Source organism: Pelobates fuscus, chromosome 12, assembly GCF_036172605.1.
Source record: "Pelobates fuscus isolate aPelFus1 chromosome 12, aPelFus1.pri, whole genome shotgun sequence".
In the NCBI taxonomy this organism is placed as follows: domain Eukaryota; kingdom Metazoa; phylum Chordata; class Amphibia; order Anura; family Pelobatidae; genus Pelobates; species Pelobates fuscus.
Genome location: NC_086328.1, coordinates 96,474,017 through 96,493,743, shown reverse-complemented (window position 1 = coordinate 96,493,743; position 19,727 = coordinate 96,474,017). Strand labels below are relative to the sequence as shown.

General features: G+C 38.7%; 2 protein-coding genes across 4 annotated transcripts in view; one reads left to right on the top strand and one right to left on the bottom strand.

Annotated features, from left to right (window-relative positions):
* CHID1 (chitinase domain containing 1) overlaps nucleotides 1–19,727 on the top strand; it is a 768,611-nt gene that overhangs the window by 460,130 nt on the left and 288,754 nt on the right. The window lies entirely within an intron of this gene.
* Nucleotides 8,940–19,727, bottom strand: part of TSPAN4 (tetraspanin 4) — a 528,357-nt gene continuing 517,569 nt past the window's right edge. For all 3 annotated transcript variants that reach the window (XM_063437235.1, XM_063437236.1, XM_063437234.1), the window contains 3 exons: nucleotides 17,845–17,976; nucleotides 16,314–16,397; nucleotides 8,940–11,163 (listed from right to left, as the gene is read on the bottom strand). In XM_063437235.1, coding sequence (XP_063293305.1) covers nucleotides 11,095–11,163; nucleotides 16,314–16,397; nucleotides 17,845–17,976 — 285 coding nt within the window. In that variant the 3' untranslated portion in view covers nucleotides 8,940–11,094. The remainder of the gene's footprint in view (nucleotides 11,164–16,313; nucleotides 16,398–17,844; nucleotides 17,977–19,727) is intronic.

The following is a 19,727-nucleotide window of genomic DNA, read 5'->3' as shown; positions in this document are numbered from 1 at the left end:
AATTTTTATTCCCCGACCTGTGACATCCTGTGCTAGCATGTCTCCTTTAAACATTGATTGTGAAGTCCACATTACATTGTGTGTATTGCTGCAGAATAAGTTTGCTATATATAATGTAAAGATTTGCTTTATTAACCGCCAGTTACAGGGCATTTAGGTTTAAATGTTTGTTGGTTGTAGGGAAATAATATTCCAAAATTAATATAATTTTTTTAATTTAAAAAAAATAAAATTAAAATCAAATCACCTTTTAAGGACTATGCTATATCCCCCAACATTGGGAGGTATACACTTGGTATGGGGTTTGGATCCAAGGGGGTTGGGCTGTGATTAGTAACAAAACCATCCAAAAGGGGGGAATAATCAGCCTTTTGTGAATGGAGAGCCACACTCAGGGAAGACTATGCACAGAGTAATGTCTAGGATGCAGTTTACACAGTAGTCTTGTAATGATGTGCTCACACTGCACTTGCTGAGAATGATTCCATGGCCCACTGAACAAATCCTGGATGGAGGGACAGGACCCTTTAACCAGGACTGTCCCGCTGGATTTGGGATTGCTGGAAGTAACAGTAACACCACTCAAGTGGATCGACATCTTGCATTTGCTCTTGTTCCGTGGGATAAGTAGTTTTTCCTTAGAAGCAGTTTCACTCATCACATAAGATTAAAAAAGGATAACAGTCATATCACAGCCATACCAATTATACACATTAGTATGCAGCCGTCTGAGAGAGATAGAGAAAGATCAGCCCATATTGTGAGAGTTCCAGCTGATTGACAAATCTGGGGGTTGCCCTATAGATGCAGAGATATTTGCACATCATTGCAACAATAAGTCACTCTTGAGAGTAAGTGCAGCGATGCAAAATGATGAGAGCAACCCTTTAAGAATTTAAAGGGAAACTGTAAACAAACAAAGTTGTTTTCCTGGCACTACAGCTCCCTATAGTAACATCCTCCCTTCCCGCGGTGCAGAAGGGGTTTAAACCCCCTTCCGTCACTTACCCCAGTTCACCGTCGTCGTCCCTCTGTGCTGGCTCGGGTCTGCCTCTGACCTAATGCACATGCGTGGCAATGGCCTCGCTCGCATTAGGATTTCCCCATAGAATAGCATTATATAATGCTTTACTATGGGGATTCGGGTGACACTGGACTTCCCATGCAGAGCATGAGAGAGCATGGTAGACAGCCACTAGAGGTGGAGTTAATCTGTAAAGGTAATTATTGCAGTTTTTTTACATTGCAGGGTTAACTCCACCTCTAGTGGTGTCGCTCAAAATCTTTTTCAATGCTTTCCTATGGGGAGACCTAATGCGCGTGCGCAGCATTGCTGCGCTTGTGCCTTAGGTTTCCTCAGCCGGCAGGCGGGATCAGTCTCGTCCACTGACTGACGTAATTACTGGGAGGAGCGACCGACCCCGACCCGAAACCACCGCCGAGGGACATCGACGGGGTCTCAGGTAAGTGACCTGAAGGGGTTTTCACCCCTTCAGCTACCTGGGATGGGAGGTGGGAGGGAGAGGGTACCTGCAGTGCCAGGAAAATGGATTGTTTTCCTGGCACTGGAGTTTCCCTTTAAATACACAAAACAGGTATCGATCTAGAGCTGATTTGTTGTCAATATAAATACAGTCCAGATGGCAGAATAGTCTTTTTTCTTTTTCTTTCTTTTTTGTTGTAGCTTAAATACCACAAAGCTTTGTCTAGAACAGCTTGCAACCTATTTGTGGCTCAGACTATAGACAGCAGAACGTTTTATTGTTCGGCCCTCCAAGTGGAAGGTTTAGGAGCAGAACAAACAAATACTCTTTTCCCCATAATAGTCATGATCCAGCCCACCATATGCCTCTATCCTGCGTATGAAAGGAAGGCATCCTAATTAATCTGATTCATGTTGGGAAAACAATCTCTGTGAGTGGGATTTCGCTCTGACACAATATTCTTGAAGAGTAGAGAGAGTGATATTTTCTGGAATGTGCTTATTGTGTAGATTTGTGGTGTTTCCAGTTCACACACCGTGTGATGTCCACCAGTTTTAGAAAGGATTGTTGGTTTATGCGGGAGAGCATTGTTATTTTCTCTAAATGTTTCGTGTGTTTGTCTTCGTTTATTCTCTCCTCCAACCAGAGGGTAAACCAGAGGGTAAAAAAAATGAAAGTACCTTGATGCCAAATAGGAATATAGCCCACTGTCATCAATGATTTACAATACCAATTAATAATGTTCGTGAAAACACATCGCACACCTTCCAGAACTTTTCACTACACTGCTTTGTAGATTTCATTACCCACAGCAGACTTATCGATCGATTAACCACTTCATATCAAGGGGGATAAAAACCTCAAACTATGAGAAGTTACAGTCAAAATGTAGCAACTGTACACTTGTTTGTCTTAAACATGGGTCTCCTGTCTTGACCCTCCAGCTTTATGTTGTCAACATTTACTTTAGTTTGGCTTGCGTGCAAGTATGGGAATTATAGTCAAACGCTGCGGGGGGATACATTTGGACATTCGTGGTCCGAAATTATAGGAAACCTACAAGTGCCCAGCTGCTGATCTCGATAAATGTGGTTGGTGTGTACGAGTCTGAAACCTGAATAATAGTGATTTTTTTATTTATTTTTTTCTCTTCACACTTCAGATAGAATTGTTATGGAAGTGAAATAACCAGGCAGGAAGAGAGGTTACATTGAGCTGAACCCTCTGAACAAACAGATTTAGGAGGTAATCCACGGAGATATAACAGAGCACTCTGTAATTTGCTTATTCAGCAGCATTTCCCTGAATCTTTCTCTCTGGAGTGAGACCAAGAGGGCAGTCGAGCAAGCAGTAGCAGACAGCTATCTTGGCTTATCATATCCTACATTTACATCTCCTTTAATCCCTTTCAGCTGAATAGCTCTGCTCACTTTTAATGCAAAATCTAAATCCTTCTGCAGTTCTGTTGTAATCTTGCTTCTCTTACCTTATCTCTTGATACTAATTTACGAGTACAAAAAATAAATAAAATATTTCTCGACTTTCTCTCCGAACTGGAATCCCTTGGTAATGCCTACGTGCAAACCCGCGTTAAATATTCTATTACGTAAAATTTTAAAAATGAGGTTCCACTAGTAAATATATAGATATAGTGATTATGGGACTGTTAAGCTCGTAGTGGACATCATTTGATTTCATGTTTTGTGTATATAGTTCTCTCATGTTTTGTGCATGCTCTAATGATGCAGGCACTGGTATATGACGTCATATCCAAACAACCTGCATATTTCTATTGTAAAGGAGCTGTGCTGGTAAAAATAAAATTCCATATGATATATGTCCTCCAGGAGCCAGAATTGTGTTCAATAGAAGCGGCACTGGCTTAACATTCTCCCAATAACCACTGCTTGCAAATGTGTTTAAAACTAAATTTATGTGTGCTGCATTACCTGTATGCAGAATTCTGTGTTATCTCTTTATGCATTTACTAACCTTTAGTTTTCATTTAGCATAGTATATCAAATTCGCACCTAATTTTTGGAAAATTCCAGAGGTAGGAGATATTACTCAGTTGGTGGTTTTGTTTCAAGACTTGTGAAGCTTTGGACACCAGCGCTCACAGTGCTGGGCTATGGTTGACTGAAATTGACATTGACAATATGGTAGTGTAAAAGCCACATTATCAATGCGGCTGAGGAGGCAACAGTCTTGCGGTGCTGGGAAGATCCATGGTTTCCATCAAATTGTTCCTAAACATTAAACTGATGGATGGCACAATTGAGTCAGTGTAACCACCACTGGCCTTCTTTGAGTATCCCTTAAAGGGAAACTATAGTCACCTGAACAACTTTAGCTTAATGAAGCAGTTTTGGTGTATAGAACATGCCCCTGCAGCCTCACTGCTCAATCCTCTGCCATTTAGGAGTTAAATCCCTTTGTTTATGAACCCTAGTCACACCTCCCTGCATGTGACTTGCACAGCCTTCCATAAACACTTCCTGTAAAGAGAGCCCTATTTAGGCTTTCTTTTTTGCAAGTTCTGTTTAATTAAGATTTTCTTATCCCCTGCTATGTTAATAGCTTGCTAGACCCTGCAAGAGCCCTCTGTATGTGATTAAAGTTCAATTTAGGGATTGAGATACAATTATTTAAGGTAAATTACATCTGTTTGAAAGTGAAACCAGTTTTTTTTTTTCATGCAGGCTCTGTCAATCATAGCCAGGGGAGGTGTGGTTAGGGCTGCATAAACAGAAACAAAGTGATTTAACTCCTAAATGACAGTGAATTGAGCAGTGAAATTGCAGGGGAATGAGCTATACACTAAAACTGCTTTATTTAGCTAAAGTAATTTAGGTGACTATAGTGTTCCTTTAACCTAACTGAATGTGTTAAAAAAACATTGATTGGACAAAGTGCACTACTCTGTCCACTCTTCCGAAGAGATTGGTGCACTTGTGATTGGACAAATTCATGCCAGCACCAATTTATGATTGGTTGGACTGGATAGAGTGGAGCACCGTTTTTTTCAGCATTTGTGATTAGTTGATATGTGTTATTAATTTAAAGCTAGTGGAAAAAATACAGTGCTCTCCATAAATACCAATCCTATATTGAGCGTACAAAATCCCAAACGGGTGCAGACATCTCAGGAGTAACCATCCTAGTAAGTAATCCTGATGACAGCAGATCAGAAGGGTAATATCCTTCTCCAGCATGAGACGGGTCAAGTGCTGACTACAACTTCAAACCACCTGACAGGTTCCGGAACCAGGCTTCAGCGTGCGTTCCAACGGCCTTCGCCAATGATGTAATGCATGTCACAGGGGAACTTAGTGATTGACCCAACACATTTTGTAGAAGACTCTACTGCATCAGAGGCATATCGCACGCACATGAAAGCAGTTTATTTAAAGAGCAATTTTATATACATCAATACAGTTGACAGGGTTTAACCTGCCAACGGGTAATTAACCCACTCCATACCATTTACTCAAACATATTTTATATAAAAAACAAGAAACTTGTTTTGCAAAAACATGTAAATTAGACATATTAAAACTACCATATCCCCTCTAATATATTGCTGAGCAGGTGACATGGATAAAGTCTATAAAAACACATTGGGGGGATAGCTCCCTAATCTTACATACTGTATCCCCCTCCAAATAATAGGAGACTTTCGGAACACTATTAAAAATAGATTGTATCGATCTAGACCTCAAAGTAAACCAGAAGAATATAGTAATCAGAAATAATAAAATAAAATGAAAATAAGAGAAAAAAAAGAGGAAAATACAAGCATTACACAAATTATTTTAACTGTCGTTCCTAAAGATCATGACACTCCAGCTTTTATCTCTAGATGTTGTACAAAAACAGAAAGTGAACTGACCTTCTGGAAACTGTGAAGCAGAGGACTTTAAAGTATGTATGTAATGTTACTAAACTGTTATTTTCTTAAATTCGTAATTATTTAAACTGTAATTCCATATGGGTAATATACCTGTTGTAAACAATATAATGGGAGAAGAAAAAGAGCTCTGGAAGCATGAATTAGAAAACATATTCTAAACATCAGAAGAGGACTTCAATCCCATAATGATTCCAATCATTTTAGTTTATTCCATAACCAGAACCCTCAGGGGAACTATATTGTATGACAATAGAGGTGGTCAATGTACACTGGGAAGGTGGGAATATGGATAAGGAGCTGGATAAGACTGAGGTTAAATGGATCTTTATTGATACATTAGAGCCCAATGGGCTGAACATTGATTTTGAATTAAATGCTTTTTTAACTGATTGAAAATATGTATGCGCATGCGCATTAGAGCTCTCCACGCGCATGCGCATTAGAGCTCTCCATAGGAAAGCATTGAAAATGCTTTCCTATAGCGGATTGAGCGACGCTGGAGGTCCTCACACAGCGTGAGGACGTCCAGCGACACTATAGCACAGAAAACCTGTGCTATGAAGCAGGAAGTGCCCTCTAGTGGCTGTCTAGTAGACAGCCACTAGAGGAGGAGTTAACCCTGCAAGGTAATTATTGCAGTTTATAAAAAACTGCAATAATTACACTTGCAGGGTTAAGGGTAGTGGTTGTTGGCACCCAGACCACTCCAATGGACAGAAGTGGTCTGGGTGCCTGGAGTGTCCCTTTAACTTAGTTTTTAAATTGATCGTATATATGTCTATTCATATATACACACTCTGTACATATTTTTTTTATATATTTTCTAATTGAGTTTCAATTCATTTAAAAATTACTTCTGTTTAAAAAACAAAACACATCGCCGCTTGTTCTCTATTAGCTACATTGGCATATACATATGAATCAATATTATATTTCTAATTCCATGTCTGTTTTATCTGTTAGAGAAAAAAAACATCTTACTTATATACATTTTATATCTCCCATAGGAAGTTTGGACAGCTAATATGTTTTTTATTTTATCTTTTCATTTTGTTGATGTTATACTGTGCAATACTATTTATGTTTAATGCAGTAAGCTATATAATGTATAGGAATTTACTATTACACTACAGATAGGATGTTTTTAATATAAATTGGATGTATTAGTTTAATCCTGCCTATTTCGATTATTTATCTGTTTTTTTTTCCTTTAACACGTGACATGTCTGACATGTCATGATTCCCTTTTATTCCAGAAGTTTGGTCCTAAAGGGGTTAATGACCATTCTCATCGTGAGCATTTGAAAGAAGTCCGATTTTTGTTATCTGCACCGTATGGTGCATTTAATTCTGAGGTTTTGCGCTCCACCTATTTCATATTTTGGATTTGACTTCATTTAGTTTGGAGTCACTATATTGAGTGTAGAGCAGCATAAAAAATATTTGGTGTATACCATTTTTATTTAAAGACATATCACCTGGTATTTTTTTTAAGAGAGTTTATTTTTACCCATTTTTTTTCTCTCCTCTTGAATGCCTTTTTAGGGATTTTTACTACTATTATCCTTTTATTTTTAACTCATTTCAATTTGATCCTTTTCTTACTTATTTTAAATATTTATTTATTTTATTTTTATTTTCAATTTTATATATTTTATTTTGAATTTTATTTCTGTTTTTATATCTCTTCACTTTTCGTACATTACCACGTACGATTTGTTTTTAACTGGTAATATTTATTATATTATAATTTTTTTGTATTTTTGGCAGCACCTTGTCTATTCCTGTGATCCATATGATAGTTTGGATATTTATTGTACTCAAATGCCTTTCTTGTAGAATGCATATTGATTTTGTGCATTTTTCCCCTTTAAGCCTGTTTTTAGACAGTATATTTCTTGTCATACTTTTCATATTGAGGAACATTAATGTCCGATAAAAACAACAAATCCAACACTGCAACAAATAGCTGAAGATCTTTTCTTCGTATCATAATAATTACATTGCAACTATATCCCAGCAATTTACTCCCAATAAACTGGAGTTTATTACCAACTTGAAAACAGTCATAGCTATAAGTTCAAATGGTGAATATTGCTTTAGGAACGGCAGTTCCAATAATGTGTGCAATTTTCATTATTTTGTCTTATTTTCAGTATTTTTATTATTTCTGATTATTATATTTTTCTGTTTTTCTAGATCGATGCGATCTATTGTTAGCAGTGTTTCAAAAGTCTATTATGTTTCGGACGGCAATATAGTGTGTACAATTAGGGACTCACACCCTCTAATATATAGCTGAACAGAAGACATGGATAAAGTCTATAAAAACTTGTGCATGTGGTATTGGTTAATGTCTTCTTTGTATCTTTTTGTAAAATACATTTCTTCTTTAAAAAAAAAAAAAAAAAAACCAACAAGTGTCTTGTTTATGTCGGTCTTTAATATGTATATTGAGCAAATGGTACTGAGTGGGTTAATTACCAGTTCACAGGTTAAACCTCATAAGCTGTATTGATGTATAACTTTTTAAATAGACCGCTTCACCCTGCATGCAGTATGTCTCTGATGAAGTAGAGTCTGCTACGAAACATGTTGGGTGAATCGCTAAGTTCCCCTGTGACACGTATTATTACATCATTGACAAGCGCCGTTGCAATGCATGCCGAAGCCTGATTCCGGAATCTGTCAGCTGGTTTGAAGTTGTAGTCGGCACTTGACCCGTCTCATACCACCGAAGGAAATTAATTATGATCTGCTGTCATCTGGATTACTTACTAGGATGGTTACTCCTTAGATGTCTGCACCCGTTTGGGATTTTGTACATAGAAACATAGAATGTGACGGCAGATAAGAACCATTCGGCCCATCTAGTTTGCCCAATATTTCAAAATACTTTTAAGATAAGGCCAGGAACTAATTAAGTCTAGGATAGCCTTATGCCTATCCCACGCATGCCTAAACTCCCTCACTGTGTTAACCTCTACCACATGCTCATTTGAATGCTCAATAAAAGATCCGTTTTTATGGAAAGCATGTATTCTGTTGTGCTTTATTTGCAGATCATATAATATTGGCTTGCATTGCATATCATAAAATCCTTTGTTTGACATTTCATATATTTCTGTTGCAGCTCTTATTGCCAATAGCTCTGTTTTAACTGCTATCTGGAGTGTGTTTATGCTGCATTTTCCACTAGTTTCTGAGTGCGTGAAGTGGTCACTATGAACCATTGAGCTGATTTTCTATGATTTAACTTTGTTTATTTTTATTTGATTTTTCATTTTAATTTTCTATTTTATCTATCTGTTCATTCGCATTGGTTTATTTTCACCATTTGGTCATTCATTTAAACCTATTTACACACACACCGTGGATAACAGCGCTATACGAGAAATGTTAAATCTACTGTAAAATAAAGTTATTACATGTCCCTAAGCAGAATTATACATTGTGACAATGAGAACCATATAGCATTGTAACACCCTATGCCTGTGTGATTAGGATAAAATATGGAGATATTCAATCAGAGCACACTGAGGTTCTGTTAAACATTTTTATTAGAACAAATTCTTCACTATACCTCTTGCATAAATTATGTATATACAGCGTAAATAGGGACTGCGTGTACGAGCAGGAAACCCTGCAGAGATTTCATTTCCTTAGCAGAAAAGTTAATCATTGCTCACAGAATTTAGGCAAAGAACGCAAAATAAAACTTTAGATCTCCACTTCAATGAATATCAGCTGTACAATTTTACCCTGCCAGAAATTAAGGGGTAAGAACACTGTGTTTTCATGTGTTTCTATACAAACAGAATCATTGTCAATCATACCAAAACTAAGGTGCAAAATCCTAGTTCCGATGCTTGTGGGCAATAAAAGATCTCGGTTTACGGTTTCTCCGAGAAACCTAATTGAGTAATTGAAGAAGAGACTTCTCAGGGTTCTTCAATAAAGTGTGAATTGTCAGGAATTCAAAGTGAATGGTCAAAGTTTAGGTCAAAAAAGCTGAATTGAAATACAGCCAACTTGGAGAAATGTCCTTCCCCCCCCAAGTCGGCTGTTTTGGCTTATAATTTGAAATTCACTTTGAATTATTGACACTTTAACAAATAACCCAATCTGTGTCTTGGTGGAAGGAAAAGGCTATAAACAAGGACACAACATGGCAGAGCTTGAGAGATGTTGACAAATATCTCCGTTATCTAAGAAATGTTCTCTTCTACCGTTTCGTGTCTGTACAGAACTGTCATTTTTGTTATAAAATCATTTTTGTATATATTTTTTTTTTATACTCCAACATTTCTTTCTGCTGGGTGCGTTTGAGGCGGCAGTAAAAAAAAAAAAAAAAGTATTGAGACTTGACAATTAAGTTTGTTGTGCAATTATTTTTTACAGTTACTCCTGCCATTGTGCTCCTACATATCCCAATACACATTGGATTGGATGTTTTTTTTCTTTTATACTGGGCACCGTGAAAGTCTGACCTCTCTTAGAAATTGATGGTGAAAATATAATATTGTATTCCGAAATCAAGCCTTGGACACATAAAGACAGCAAGCCCAGTGTAATATTAGATGCTGCACCAATTTAAACACACTGAGGTGGTATTAAAGTCCTCAAAATCGCTGGTAGAGGCTGGATAGTTGAGGAGAACACAGACCTGCAATACCAAATAGTCAATTTCACAGATTCAAAAACCTGTTTCTTTTAGTATAACTGAATCTGTACAATGTTCTTAATTTGTGTCTAATATATTGGTTGTTTAATTAAACCACATGGCTTGACCGATTATCTTATCATATATCAAATAACATTGCTGGTTATGAATAAAGCAACAAAACACAGATCCTCTTGAAACCAACTCACTGTAAAGGTGAGAAACCCCCTAACCCTCCATCACGGTTGTAGAGCAGACGAGTTGCCAATATGAAATAAGAATTCCGGGACCTCGTGGCAGAGGAAAGGGTTCACTTTGGAAAGTGAGAATTGTAGGAATGTTTTTTTAAAAGGAAATCGGACAGTCCCAGATTGTAGGCTCATTTATCCAATTGAACTGAATTACTGAATTGCATATAGTCCATGTAAATTTACCCACCAAAGTTTGCAATATTTCAACCGCTTTAAAAATAAAGATGTAAAAAATAAGATGGCTATGTATCACCAAAAACACATTAAGTATGATTTTTTTTTTTTTTACTGTGTCTGGTGGTAATAAATGTCTTAGTACCACTTTATATATTCCAATATTTCCCTTCCCTCATATCTGTACGTTTGCGACTGGTAGAGACTTTCTGTAATAGGCCAGGTATAATAGGACCGGTCAAGTCAGCAAGAGCATAACAGTGATATGCCATTCAGCGTGAAACAAGATCCAAATAGTACTTGTGGTTTTTAGTCATATCTCTTAATGTTGACCCTTGCTTTCGTAAATGATGTAGCATCACTCTCTGACATAAGCTTTCGTTCTTCCATTGTTTAGTTCCTGGTATGATTTTATCAATGTGGTCAACGTCATACCCAATATCCAATCCTTGGAAAAGCCATGGCTTCCGAGAGGGTCCCTACATCTGGGAGACAATCTGCGCTGGAAATTGAGGAGGAGGCAAGAAAGATCAGGAAGATTGGGCATCAAAGTCGTGTGGACTCCTCCTGCATGCACATCTGTAATGAGTGCGCAGGTGACTGGGAGCTTCAGGCGTAGTATGTGTCAGTTTTTGCCATTTGGCAGTACATGGTCATTGAAAATGTCAGTCCCAGGATCTACAAAAACAGAGAGAAATTGAGTATTGGTTAAAGATGCTGGAGAAGAGAAGGTGAAAGCTACAGAGATGTAGTCTGGCAAAGTATGATCAAACTGTTGAAGGACCAAGTATTACGATTCATAATGTAACAAATTCTTACTGTAATCACCAGAACGCATATCTGAATTACTTGTTTTTGATTGAGTGTCTATTTCTGAATGTTTTCTGTCAATGTTTCTCTAACCAAGTGTCACTATAAGTGTTTAAAGTACTCTGAACTTCAACCTTTAAATCAACAAGTACATGTGACTATCAGCACCCCCTTAAATACTATTATTTAAGATGGTTCTTGAGTACTCCCTGTACATTTCAGAAGTTAAGAATTATTACTCTAGTTATATCACTTGGTAGCCAAGAATACCTTAATACCTACTTGTTAGATTGAGTAAAAACTGTCATTAAAGGGTACCTATATACCCCCCACATACACACACACACACACACACACACCATATGCTCATTTTAAAAAGTTTTGCTCGCAAATGTATAGATTGGGAGAAAAACAAAACCTATCTAAATAAAAGTAGTTCTCTTAAGTTTCAGCCAAATCTTCAGCATACACTCGATGCTGACAATTCGACTGACGAGGGAAAGCAGAAAATCGTGGATCGTGTGAGACCCCTGCAGACATCAAATGGAGGAAAGGGCTGGGAGCTTCACCTGGCACTGGATTACACGTAAGTTATATATATATATATATATATATATATCTTTTAAAGTTTAAAGTAGGGTCTTGTTAGCAATATCCAATAGGGCATTGTAAGTCAAAGAGAGAAAACGTGGTTGGAGTAGCCCTTTAACCCCTTAAGGACACATAACATGTCTGACATGTCATGATTCCCTTTTATTCCAGAAGTTTGGTCCTTAAGGGGTTAAAAAGAACAAACCAAGCATTATCACCAATCCAGTGCACAGTAGTGGTTATGGTGCTAACATTACTCTAGCACTGTCACACAGTAAGAAGTCAAGCAGTTTTAGTACAGTTTGACAGCTTATCTGGGTGCCTGGTCCTCTGTCGCTTTATAATAAAGCATGACTGCTGCAGACATTCTGATTGCATTAGAGTTTCATTGAAATTCAATCACAGTATTTGAGTTTTCATTAAGATTCTATATTTATTAAAAATCCTAAAGGTTACTGCGCTGCTTTAAATGCATGTAAAAAGAAATTAAGTAGCATTTGAGAGCTGAATCCCTTTCAATAAATAAATGGTGCTGCAGCGCACCAGGCCGCCTACGTGGATGGGGACACATGAAATATGTCAGATGTGGATTTTTACGTTCAGTTCTCAATCGCTTCTCAGATTCTGGTAACCACATCACATACATTAGTGGACTCAGTGGAGGATGCTGAATTTGTGTGATGTGTGGCAAGAAAATCCTTATTTTTAGTTTAATTAGTTCATTTTAGAACATTCTTACTTGGTCATTGCGGATCATGCTTAAAACGCAATGTTAAGTATATGTCCTATATCGGCATACTCTACACCAGTGATTCCAAAAAAATTTCACTTGAGTACCCCTTGGCAGCCCATTTCAATAAATTGTGAACATTAACAAAATGTTAGTAATTAATATTGTTAAATTTATTTCAAATGTATCTTTATTTATTTTCTCTGCCCTAGGCTCTCCTTACTTCTCCTCTGACACATATGCAGATACAGTAAAACACTGATACATACACTGACACACATGCAAATATAGACACTGACACACACACATACAGACACAGATAGACATACAGATACAGACACAAAAATACATACCCTAACACACATACAGGTACACAGATACATACCCTTACACAAATATGCATACACTGACACATATGCAGATACAGTGAAACACATACACTGACACACATGCGCAGAGATCCTATCGGCCTTGGCCCATGGCGGCCCACTGGGCATTTGCCCGATGGCCAGTCCAGGCGGGTTCCCAACCTGTACAGTCGCCATTACCGAAATTATTTTGCAAACCTCCTGGGGCACTGAATTGTACCCCTGAGGGTGCGCGCAGGGCCGGCCTTAGGCCTTTAGGAGCCCTGTGCGAAAAATCTTCACAGCGCCCCCCCTTCCCGTTCCCCCCGCCCCCACTACTTCCCCCTTCCCACACACCCTGACACACGCGCACACACAAACACATGCAGGCAGTCACACACAGACAGCCACACACAAACACACAGACATAGAATGTGACGGCAGATAAGAACCATTCGGCCTATCTAGTCTGCCCAGTCAGTAGCATACACAGACAGACAGCCACACACACACACACACAGGCAGACCGCCACACACACACACACACACACACACACACAGGTAGGCAGCCACACACACAGGCAGGCAGTCACACACACACACACAGACAGCCACATGCAGACATCCAAACACACAGTGGCAGACAGCCACACACACAGGCAGACAGTCACACACACAGGCAGACAGTCACACACAGTCACACACACACACACAGACAGTCAAACACACACACACAGACAGTCAAACACACAGACACACACAAGCAGACAATCACATAGACAGCTAATGGAAATTTCAGATGAAATTCAGTGTCAATTTGGAAAAGGCCAGCAGTTCTATAATTGAGATCAGTCTAACTGAAAGGATAGGGAAGTTTTGAAATTTCTTGTGACCCCATTATTCTTTCTTAATCCACAATGCAAAATGTTGTATGTTTTGTCTGGATGATTTAATATACATGGGTGTGTTAAAAAGAGTTGGGCCCAGAAATGCATGGTAGAAGTTGCTGTGTAAAAGATATTTTTTCTTCAAAGGATGCACTTGTACATGCTAACTATTACATGTATGATGACCAACATTTAAGCTAAGAAAAGCATGTGGTTGTCAAAATTTACCCCAAAAAACCTACTCAATCGAAAAAAGGTTGCTGGAGTGCCTGATGTCAATTTTTTACTAAACGGGAACAGGCATTCCAACCTTTTCTAAACAGACAAACAAACTGTAGTCGCAAGGAAATCAATTAACCAAAGAGTATACTCTTATCCACTGTTGTATATTAACCCGCTTTCAAAATATTGGATTTGATGAGGTAAGGTCCTCTGGATCTTTAGCATCTCTTGAGCCTTTATTTCTATTATTCTTCACACTATAGCCAATGTGATGGCGGATGAAGAGGAGAGGTCCCTTGTTGGGCCTCTTGAAATTTTTTTGGGGGTGTGTCAGGGAACCCTAATTTTCTTTTTAATCGTTTATTTATATTTGTTTTAATATGAAGGGACACAATTTTTAAGTCTGAGGTATCTAATCGTGTTTTCGTTATGATATGCTAGGATTTCACAAAAATTAGATAAGCAGTCTTTTTTAAAATTTTCTCCTATCTAATGTCCTTGTGTAGCTAAACAGAAGTGTAGAAGGATTGGTTAAAGTATCATACTAGGGATTGTGCATGAGGATAATCTGGAATGTACATAATTATTCCACTCTTCCCATCTGGCAGTGTCTGTACTCCCTGAGAGAACCATTTTCAAAGACATTTTGTCATAGATCTGGTTATCTGAAGTGCTGTTAAAGGCATCCATCATAGTGACTTGACAGTTTTGTATTTCCTCACTCTACACATTTGTACGGCAATCAATATATTAATTAGAGCTCACAATTTGGCAATGGAGCAGTATTCTTTTGTTTTTTAAAAACTTTTTTTAGGCTATGGGTCACAGGAATTTGTAGTGTTTACACCCGCTTAAGTAATTAAAAACAACTCAGCTACATGAAAAACGGAACTCTGAATGTTTGGTGTTAATCTAGACAAGAACCATTACAGTTTTGCTCTAATAGATCTCTTTCACCATTCACTGGGATTTATATTATACTCTGTGTTCTTACCTTCTCACTTTCATTGTCCAATGCAGAAGTGGCTTCATCTAGAAGTAGAACTTTGGGTGAACGAATAAGTGCTCTGGCTATTGCTATCACACACACACACAGAGACACACAGACAGTCACACACACACACACACACACAGTCAGTCACACACAGGCAGACAGTCAAACACACAGACACACAAGCAGACAATCACATAGTTACCTCTGTTCCTTCTGGAGGCAGACAGGCAGTGCAGCTCCTGGATTCTGGTCGTGGGGGGAAGCAGGGACTCCTTCCTGCTTCCCCTGCAGCAATAAGACGGCATTTTAGCTAAGCCCCGCCCCCGCTAAGCTCCGCCCCCGCCGCACTTTTTTTTTAAAACTTTTTTTTTTTTCTTCTGCCATGTGTGAGCTGTGCGGCTGCACAGCTCGCACACCCCTAAGGCCGGCCCTGGGTGCGCGTACCACGGGTTGGGAACCCCTGCTCTACACCAATTATGTCATCGGGTTTCAGATTTTGTGTGGATAGCTGGAGTAGTAAACTCTTCAAACTGCCTAAAATAAAGCTTAAAGAGATAGGAATCAGTATGTGCAGTGTTTCAGCTCCAGAGCTATTTGTAATTGTGTACTGTGGGCTAGTTACACCACAGCACACTTAACTTTGGCAGCCCAGAACTCCTGACTGTCTAATGTTAATTCTGTGCACACTTTACGCTGACAACAGATGTTAAACCTTCACACTGCAGGTAGAGTGCTTGAATGGGTACGCTAGCCTTTCATTTCCACCCACCCTCCGGTGCGCCCTCCGTTGCAAGCATTTTTTTAAAATTATACCATCCCTCCGCTTCCCTTCCTCTCCTCACCAGCACATGCACACTGAGCTGGTAATTGGTCCAAACACAGACTTCTCTATGAGAAGCCTAGAATTGGACTGTGCACGGCCTCTGTGACCCGTGGACAGGTGCATGAAAGATGGCGCCAGGACCTTTTTTCATATTTTACTGCAATCAAAGCCTGTGGACCCTATGCATAGTAATCACAGAAAAGGTTACCCCACTCCAGGGGGTTAAAGTTGCCCTTTAAAAACCAGTCATATTGTTTGCAGCAGGTAGAGTATCTGTAGCTATCCAACGATACCCATAATACTCCACCATCGGTCAGCTACTTATGTGCCTCTTTGGCGATTAACAAAAGCTACAGATTCCATCATTATGAAAGTTAATCCCTTTTAAATGGACCATCCAGGCTGACTTGTCTCCATCACTAACCTGAACCAAAGCTGTGCAGAGTCCAAAAATCCCGACTGCCACAAGATTTTCGTGTAACCAAATTTTCACTGTCTCGTAACATGGCTGAAATACATAAAAACAACATAAATATGAATCCATGGACACTGGTTAATTCCCATGCACCTATTATTTTGTACTTGTAAAAAGGTTCCACTGTCCTCTCTATATTTATATATTGTACAAACCTGGTATTTAGTGGAGAGCCCCGGAGATACATGCATGTAATCCCATCATTATCTGGTTTAACCCATTAAGGACCAAACTTCTGGAATAAAAGGGAATCATGACATGTCACACATCATGTGTCCTTAAGGGGTTAAAGAACAGGTTATATACATCATTAGTAGCTTGAGTACATCAAGGGAACGCATCTAATCCAGATGTAATATTGGAACTGCTGTGAGAATGTCTAATCACAAATGAAACATACCTTTTTATGCACAAATCAGTCCGCTGCCATTCAGAATGACTGTTTCTGAGAACATTTCTGAGTCTGTCATTCGGTTTATCAATGGTCAACATTTATTCCCTAAATAATCCCAAACAGTAGTACATTGCAAAACTCCAGGCTAAATTATCCAAGCAATGACTTTTACCAAGTTATGGATTTTTTTTTATCTCAATCGTCTATTTTGGCCTACAGTTTGTAAATCTGTTTTCAATTTACTAAGATTTGTGGTTCAATGCATAAACCCAAAGGTATCTGTCTAAATTCAGAATAAGACCACAAAAGCTGGAAGAACATACTCCCAAGTTACAGCACAAATACAATGAAATAAAAAAACACCACACTCAACGTGTCAGATATGCTGTAAGTGATATTTAAAGCCCTTTGAAAACATGACCGCATTATGATGGCTCGTTCACTAGTGAAGGATGTGGTACATCTAGGCATATCACTGTGGATTAGTTGCCAATATCCATCTAACAAACTTAATTAAAGCGAACATTAAATTGTAATAGATACCACTGCCCAAAGTAAGGGGTGTAAAGTACTCTCAGTATATAGTAACGAACATAAAGTAAATGATTGCATTGCTGACGATTAGTAATAAAGAGTCTAAAGGAACACTCCAATCACCGTAAACACTAGTCCCTTGGTGACTTCCCAAAGTAATCAAATATTTTGCAAATGGTTTGACAACTTACATGAGGGGATGCAGGCCACATGGAACTCCTGGCACTATAACCACTACAGTGCACTTTAGTGGTTATGGTGCTTGAAGTGTTACTTTAATTCGATGACTAACTTCATTTATATTTATTTCATTATTGAATAATTATCATCATAGAAAGCTAAGAGAGCCTGTATAAGTCATGTTGGTGCTGTGTGGATGGCATATTCAATTTGTCCTCATGCCGTACAAGAGTTGTATGGATAAGAGGAAAACTAGTATTTCCTAATGGCGTTACTCGGTTAGTTGCGGGTGTATAGCTGTATCACTGTTTTTGTTATGGTGCTTTGAGGGCCCCTTTAAGTATATGAGTTCTTGTAGTTTTGGTAACATACCGCTTTCCACCAGGTGCCTGGAGAATGGAGGCCACAGTTTTCACTAAATTCCAAACAGCAGGAATCTGGAACACGAGTTGTGTTGTACACTTCAAACCAATCTGTGTAGTTCGAAACCCCACAGCATCGGAACTGCAGACACAAGGACAGAGATGTACTAACTGTAATACGTATACGGTCTTTGTCAATCATTGCACGTACAATATTATTTAATATAGTTCTACGTTTGGAAAGACAAGTGGTTTTAGTGGAAATCAAGGAGTTTGTCACGACTTCCCTTCTAATATAAAACAAGATAAAACTGCCAGCTGATTATTCTTGTCTCTACAAAAGCCATCGGGAATGGACATGTCTCAGGAAATGCCCCATTGGGTCTACTGAAACGATATCTTTCCAGACTATAGCCAGAGACGCCAGGTTAATACTGACACCAACAGGATTACAGACATTATAATGCAATACATTTTACAATTTCCCAAACTGTCTATGCCTATACTAGGTAGCAAAAAAATCCACTGTCTTCTGTTTCTCAATATTTGTGCATTCTGTCATTATTTCCCGCATTGCTTACTGTGACTGTCTGTGCTTCTCTGCATGTCTACCACATTTTCAATTCCACCAGCAGTTCACATTCTTTTGGGACTGTGAACTGCAAAGATCTGTTTGTGAACTCTTGGCCTGTTTTGGCCACAGTAGACAAGACATTCTTAGATGGTCATTAAAATAAAAAACACAGGGCCCACCTGGGTGCTGCACTTTGCCCTTTTATGAGGTCATTTGAAGATGCTTAGCAGATGGCCAAAACTGTTAATCTTAGGAATCACAGCGACAATGCAAGTGGATGGAAAATTAACTGGCTTGAATGAAGTTATATTCAAGATAAACCCAAATTAGAGTAACTCTTTGATACCTACAACTCTTCTTTTAGTAAAAGGAAAAAAAAAGAAACTTAAGTCCCAGTACCAGTTAGAAATTCTATTCTAGGCTGCATATATCGGATTTAATAAATGGTTTTGCTCACAGCATGAATAACGTTATGAAGGAAACAAATATTGTTGGACTTTCTGTGACTATTGCAGATACCAGTTGTAAAAAAAGGGGCACTCTAATTACCATAACTATTGCAGCACACAGTAGTTACTTATGGTGCCAGGATGTCTCTGGTGCAATGGCACCATAACCACTAAAATGAGCTGGTTATGGTGCTTATGAGTGGTTATGGTGCTTAGAATGTTCCTTTAAGCATTTCTGGCTGCGAGTGACCCCCTCCTTCTAATGCCTATATATATATATATATATATATATTTTTTTTTTATATATTTTTTTTTTTCTGTAGTTGAAATATGCAGGTAAAAAGTTAGCTAATTTTACCACATGACAGGAGGCTTCATATTTGCATATCTTTCTTTACTCAAAACTCCAGCAGCATAGAAACAGAAACAACCAATCATAAAAAAGATATGCTGCCCATAAAAGGGCCTGTCTATGACATAATTTCCTCTTTCTTTGCTGCTCCAGCCAACATCAGGTCAGAGTATTTTGCCTCTCTGGCAAACTTTACTATATTTGGATTGAATTTAATGTTTTCGGATTGTTCCTTTTTCCTATCTGACTCCCTATCACCCTGTCCCTTCTGTGTTCCTTTTGTGCCCCTGCTAAATTTAGTTTTGTTAATTAATTTTTTTCCCTGCGGCCGGTACCCGCGATTGCGGCGATTTCCAACATCGCACGCACCTCGCGGACCGGCACCTCTATCTCTGTCTTCGGGGGGCTAGTAGGGTACGGGTAGAGGGAGTCTGCGTTATCCTTTATTGTTTTACTTTCCTAGCTTTCGCGCCGCACGCCGCGGTCCGCGGAATTTCTTGTCTCCACACGCGGGCGGC